Raw genomic sequence first — 6313 nt, 5'->3', positions numbered from 1 at the left:
GGAGAGAGAGATAGAAACATCTATGATTGGCTGCCTCATGCATGTCCCACACTGGGGATTGAGTCCACAACCTGGGCATATGCCCTGACTGGGAATAGAACCATGACCCTCTGTTTCATAGGTTGATGCTCAACCACTGAGCCACGCTGGCCGGGCTGTAGACTTTTTCTTTTAATCTTTAAAGCACATACCTATGGCCACCCCTGCTTCACTCAATATTATGACTTGGGCTTTTAGGGGACATATAAAAATCTTGAAGGAAGAAAGAGGAGTTACTTTTCAAACTATGCCCCCAGTCCCTCCAAAGTTATGAATTTTTAAGGGAAGATATAATTTTGGGAGGTAGGAGGTCCAGAGGTGAGTCTGATAAACAACTTTCCTGCCCTTCTCCAAAACCGGTTGTCAATTGGGAACGGGTTGTGGTACAGGTACAAATTTATAGTTATCTCCATAAAAGAAAATTTATAGTTATCTCCACTAGTGTTTGGAGGAGTATATGGGATTAGAACTAGAAGAGAGAGCTCAGAGCAGAATTGTGTGAGGGGAGTGTCAGGGAAGTGCTGGTTAATAGTGCTACATGGGGGCAAATAGGATGAGAACTGTAAAAGGGAATTAGAAGATCCTTGATGACCCATAAGAGATCTTCTAATTTAGTTGTGATGGGGGAACAGCAGCCAGAATAGAAGGAATTGAATGAATGCAGAAGGTGAGTGCATGGAAACAGCAGGTGTAGACTAGACTGTTTTACATAGTTGGGCAGTAAATGAGAGAGAAAGGACAGTTAACTGGAAGATGTAACAAGGATAAAAAGATAAAAGTGTTGTTGTTTTGCCCTGCCTGGGTGGTTCATTTGTTTGGAGCATCATCCCATACACCAAAAGGTTGTGGGTTCAATTCCTGATCAGGGCACATACCTACTTTGGGGATTCAATCCCTGTTTGGGGAACGTATGAGAGGCAATCCATTGATGTCTGTCTCTCTTTCTCCCTTTCTCCCTTCTCCACCTAATATTCAATTAAAAGATTTTAAAAATATATCCTTGGGTGAGGATTTTTTTAAAATATATTTTATTGATTTTTTACAGAGAGGAAGGGAGAGGGATAGAGAGTTAGAAGCATCGATGAGAGAGAAACATTGATCAGCTGCCTCCTGCACACTCCCCACTGGGGATGTGCCCACCACCAAGGTACATGCCCTTGACTGGAATCGAACCTGGGACCCTTCAGTCTGCAGACCGATGCTCTATCCACTGAGCCAAACCAGTTAGGGCGGGTGAGGATTTTTTAAAAGATAAAAGTTTTTCCCCGCTTAGGATCTAGGAAACTAGAGCATTTTGGAACTAAGGTGAAGGAGTCAAAGTTCCCAGCATGGCACAGAAAGTCTTGCAGCATACAGGAGAATGGACCATTGTGTGGGACTTTTCCATGCACCACAGGACATTTAGGAACTTTGGGCCCCTATCTATTAAATGTCAGTAAAATCCTTCTAATAATTGTGACCACTGAAAAAAAATGCCTCCAAAATGTTTGCTTATGGGGTTGGTACTGCCTCTATTGAGGACCATTGATTGTGTTATAGGCCATGGTAGGAAAGTTGGGTTTTATTATCATTACAGTGGTAACCATTGGAGGGTTTCCAATGGATGGGAGAAGGAGGAGACAATCTCAGGCTTCTGCATGGAGAATGGACTGCAAGGAGATAAATCATCTTGGGAGTATAACTGATGGAGCAAAGTTTAGAGGCAAAGATGTAGATCATGGAATTAGTCTTAAAAATAACAGGGACATTTCTTAAGTGACAAGGGAAGGAAAAAATGGATGATGATGTAAATACCTTTTGAGATAAAGATTGGAGTTTCTAGCTCACTTTGGATGGTCTCAATCTTTTCAGTAAAACAAAAGGTACAGTTATCTGCTGATTGGGCCTGAGGTAGAGTAGAGGGCTGAGAGTGGAAGAGATTGGGAATGGCTATTATGAAGAATATACCAGGGAATAACCAGGAAGAGAATGAAAAGATTTGATAACAGCAGTCAAGACCCTTAGCAAGAGTATGAATTGGTATCAGTCACCTTTGTTAGATGAATTTCTATAGCCTTTCTTGGCAGATAATGGAGCCAAGGAAAGGGTTGCCTATATGTATTCAGGATTGGTCAGAAGAGTGAGGAACCTAAAGGAGCTAGTAAGATGGCAGCTGAAGTAGTTGAAATGGCTGATGGTTTAGTTCAGGTTAGGACAGAAAATCCGGTGAAATCAGTAGGAACAAAAAACCTGGGGAGATGGAAGAGTCAGGGGACTAGATGGAGGGGAATAGACGGAGGTCACAGGGAGGGCAGAGAGCAGGTTCATTGAAGGGCTCGAAGAATCGAAGTCATAGGAAGAAATTTCTGAGTCTGAGACCTTAGAGATAAAACAGTTCAGCGTGATGGTGAGATCCAGGTCTGACAGGGCTTTGCACAGCCAGCATAGAAGGAAGATGAAGATCATCAGAGTGAGACAGTCAGCAAACCAAAAACCTAAGAGCATCATTTTATTATGAATCTTGAAAGAAAGGATTCTCCTGAGCCAAGTTTCATTTTTTGTTTAATTATTTTGTGACTTCATTTTTTTACCTCATTTATGTTACAGCCTCCTCACATTAGCATAGAAACCTCATGAGGTCAGACACTGTCTCTTTTGTTTAACACTTTATCCCAGCATCCAAACAGTCCCTGCCACAGAGTGAGTGCTCCACCAATAATTGTTGAATGCATGAGTAAATATTAACTATCATTTATTTTTTAAAAAATAGATATTTTATTGATTTTTCACAGAGAGGAAGAGAGAGGGATAGAGAGTTAGAAACATCGATGAGAGAGAAACTTCGATCAGCTGCCTCTTGCACACCTCCTACTGGGGATGTGCCCGCAACCAAGGTACATGCCCTTGGCCGGAATCAAACCTGGGACCTTTCAGTCCGCAGGCCGACGCTCTATCCACTGAGCCAAACCAGTCAGGGCGTAACTATCATTTATTAAGTACCTGCCAGAAATATGCAGTGTTTCATACATATATTCCTAACTCTGCAAATAGATATTTTTGTCCTCATTTTACAAGATAGGATGCTAAAGCAGTGAATAGGAATGCCAGACTGCCTGGGTTTAAATTCACACTCTGCCACTTACAAGCTGTGTGAATGTGGTGTAAGCTATAAGAGTATAAGCTATTTATACTCTCCGTGTCTCAGTTTCCTCATCTATAAAATAGGAATTATAATAATACCTATCTCCTAATGTTGTTACAAAAATAAATTAGTTCATATTTATGTAGTTCTTAGAACAATGCTTGGCACATAGTAAGAACTTTATAAGTGTTTGTTAATCAAATAAAATAAGCATAGATAGAAAAGGTGAGATTGTGGTCCAGACTGAGGTTTGCTAACTCCAGTTTCTACACCAAGAAAGTACCACATCACATCATTATATATGGTATTTCTATGGTACTTTTAGCCAAGAGATCTAGTCTCCTTACAAATATTAATCTTATTTCTAAGCATCTTTTTAAAAATATATTTTATTGATTTTTTACAGAGAGGAAGGGAGAGGGATAGAGAGTTAGAAACATCAATGAGAGAGCAACATCCATCAGCTGCCTCCTGCACACCCCCTACTGGGGATGTGCCCGCAACCAAGGTACATGCCCTTGACCAGAATCGAACCTGGGACCCTTCAGTCCACAGGCTGATGCTCTATCCACTGAGCAAAACTGGTTAGGGCTTATTTCTAAACATCTTGATGTGTACACTTTTACTTATAAAGTTCATGTGTGGCACATGATTCACTAAGTCTAAGGACTCTCTGCCAAACCATAGGTGTTTCTGCATATGCATGGGGCAAATATATCATGTGTAATCGTTTTTTAAAATTTATTTCAGAGAGGAAGGGAGAGGGAGAGAAAGAAATGTCAATGATGAGAGAGAATCATTGATTGGCTGCCTCTTGCATACCCTCTACTAGGGATCAAGCCTGCAACCTGGGCATGTTCCCTGACCAGGAATCAAACCATGACCTCCTGGTTCATAGGTCAACACTCAACCACTGAGCCATGCTGACCAGGCATGTGTAATCTTAATCATTAAATTTTTTGCAGTTATTTAAAGTTTGATACACTCAGTATGGGCAAACATGACAATAGAAAAAATAACCCACTTTCTATGCTTTAATTCACAAGGCAATTAGACTACTCAGTTATTTGTATTTCATTAAGATCTGAATTATCCTGAAAATTAGTGGTTAGTTCCTGCGAATGTGTGATTACTACAATGAAATGCAATCTGTCTCATGTACATTTTCCTATTCGTTTTCATCTGTAAAGTCAACAATAGACTATTAAATTTTTAATCACCGTTCTTATTTTATTTTAGATTTTATAGTTACAATAAAAAGGGACGTCTTGTCAACACACCTTACGTGGATAACTCCTATAAGTGGGCTGGTGGTGGATTTCTGTCTACAGTGGGTGACCTTCTGAAATTTGGGAATGCAATGCTGTATGGTTACCAAGTCAGGCTGTTTAAGAACGCAAATGAAAATCTTTTGCCTGGATATCTCAAACCAGAAACCATGGTTATGATTTGGACACCAGTCCCGAACACAGAGATGTCTTGGGATAAAGAGGGGAAATATGCAATGGCATGGGGTGTCGTGGAAAAGAAGCAAACATACGGCTCTTGTAGGAAGCAACGGCATTATGCCTCACATACTGGAGGTGCCGTGGGTGCCAGTAGTGTCCTGCTCATCCTTCCTGAAGAACTGGATGCAGAATCTGTATGTAACAAGGTTCCTCCAAGGGGAGTAGTTGTTTCCATCATATGTAACATGCAGTCTGTAGGACTCAATGGCACTGCTTTAAAGATTGCCCTGGAATTTGATAAAGACAGATCAGACATACCTTAACGTCACAGGTGCGAAATGAACTGTTTTGCTTTTTTAAACATTAACTAAAGTTCCAAAAAACATGAGGTTTTTAAGAATAAATTTGTAATATAGTATAATTGAATACAGAAAATATGTACCTCTAATTGTTTTAATTTTGTAATTGTCTTTTATTGTAGGGTTAGTTCTTTATACTCAGGGAAGTAACAATATTGTATTTACTTTTTGAAAAAAGTTAATTCTTGAAATAAAATATTCTGATAAAAATATATACTTTTTGAATGTGTAAAATAGAGAAAATCTCATTCAGTAGGAACCTTCAAATATTGCTCTTTTTTTCCTTTTTAAAAAATCCATCCCCTCACCACCTCCCCTTTGATAACCACCAGCTTGTTCTCCATATCTATGAGCCTGTTTTGTTTTGTTTATTTAGATTTGTTTTGGTTTTTTTAGATTCCACATATAAGTGGAATCAAATAGTGTTTATATTTCTGTGTGATTTATTTCACTTAGCATAATACCATCTAGGTCCATCCATGTTGTTGCAAATGGCAAGATTTTGTTCTTTTTTATTGCTGCATAATGTTCTATTGTACATGTATGCCACTTCTTTATCCACTCATCTATCAATGGATACCTAGGTTGCTTCCATATCTTGGCTATTGTAATTAAGGCTGAAATGAACATAGGGGTGTATAGATCTTTTTGAATTAGCGTTTTTATTTTATTTGGATAAATACCCAGAAATGAAAGTGTTGGGTCATATGGCAGCTATATTTTTAATTTTTTGAAGAATCTCCATACAGTTTTCCATAGTGGGTGCACCAATTTACAATCCCACCAGTAGTGCACAGGGGCTCCTTTTTCTCCACATCCTCATTTTTTTATATTTTGATGATAGCTATTCTGACTGCTTCGAGATGATATCTCATTGTGTTTTTGATTTGCATTTCCTTGAAGATTAGTGATGCTGAGCATCTTTACATATGTCTGTGGGCCATGAGTATGCCCTCTTTGGAGAAATGGCTACTTGTTCCGCTGCCAACTTTTTAATTGGATTGTTTGGGGAGAGGGGGTTTGGCATTAAGTTGTATGAGTTCCTTATACATTTTGGAGTTTAACTCCTTATCAGATGTATCACTTATGAATATCTTCTCCCATTCAGTAGGTTGTCTTTTTATTTTGTTGTTTTTCTTCACTATGTAAAAACTTTTCAGTTTAATGTAGTCCCTTTTGTTTACTTTTTGTTTGTTTACCCTTGCCCAAGGAGACATATCCAAAAAGATATTGCTAAAACCATCAAAGAATTTTTTTTCAGGGTTTTATTTATTTATTTTTTAATTTAAATTCTTTGTTTAAAGTGTTAGTATATATATATATTTTTTTTTTAATTTTGTTTTCTT

The 6313-nt window shown here is 38.5% G+C and overlaps 1 protein-coding gene across 1 annotated transcript in view; it reads left to right on the top strand.

The window, feature by feature from the left end:
• The window catches only part of LACTB (lactamase, beta), a 17077-nt gene extending 11898 nt beyond the window's left edge, over positions 1 to 5179 (top strand). Inside the window, exon 5 of the mRNA XM_014535494.1 lies at positions 4400 to 5179. Within this exon, the coding sequence (XP_014390980.1) occupies positions 4400 to 4931 (532 nt within the window). The 3' untranslated portion in view covers positions 4932 to 5179. The remainder of the gene's footprint in view (positions 1 to 4399) is intronic.
• Positions 5180 to 6313: the final 1134 nt, after the last annotated feature.

Source organism: Myotis brandtii, unplaced genomic scaffold (genome assembly GCF_000412655.1).
Source record: "Myotis brandtii unplaced genomic scaffold, ASM41265v1 scaffold144, whole genome shotgun sequence".
Lineage (NCBI taxonomy): Eukaryota > Metazoa > Chordata > Mammalia > Chiroptera > Vespertilionidae > Myotis > Myotis brandtii.
The sequence above is the reverse complement of the archived record's forward strand: the minus strand, read 5'-3'. Positions and strand labels throughout refer to the sequence as shown.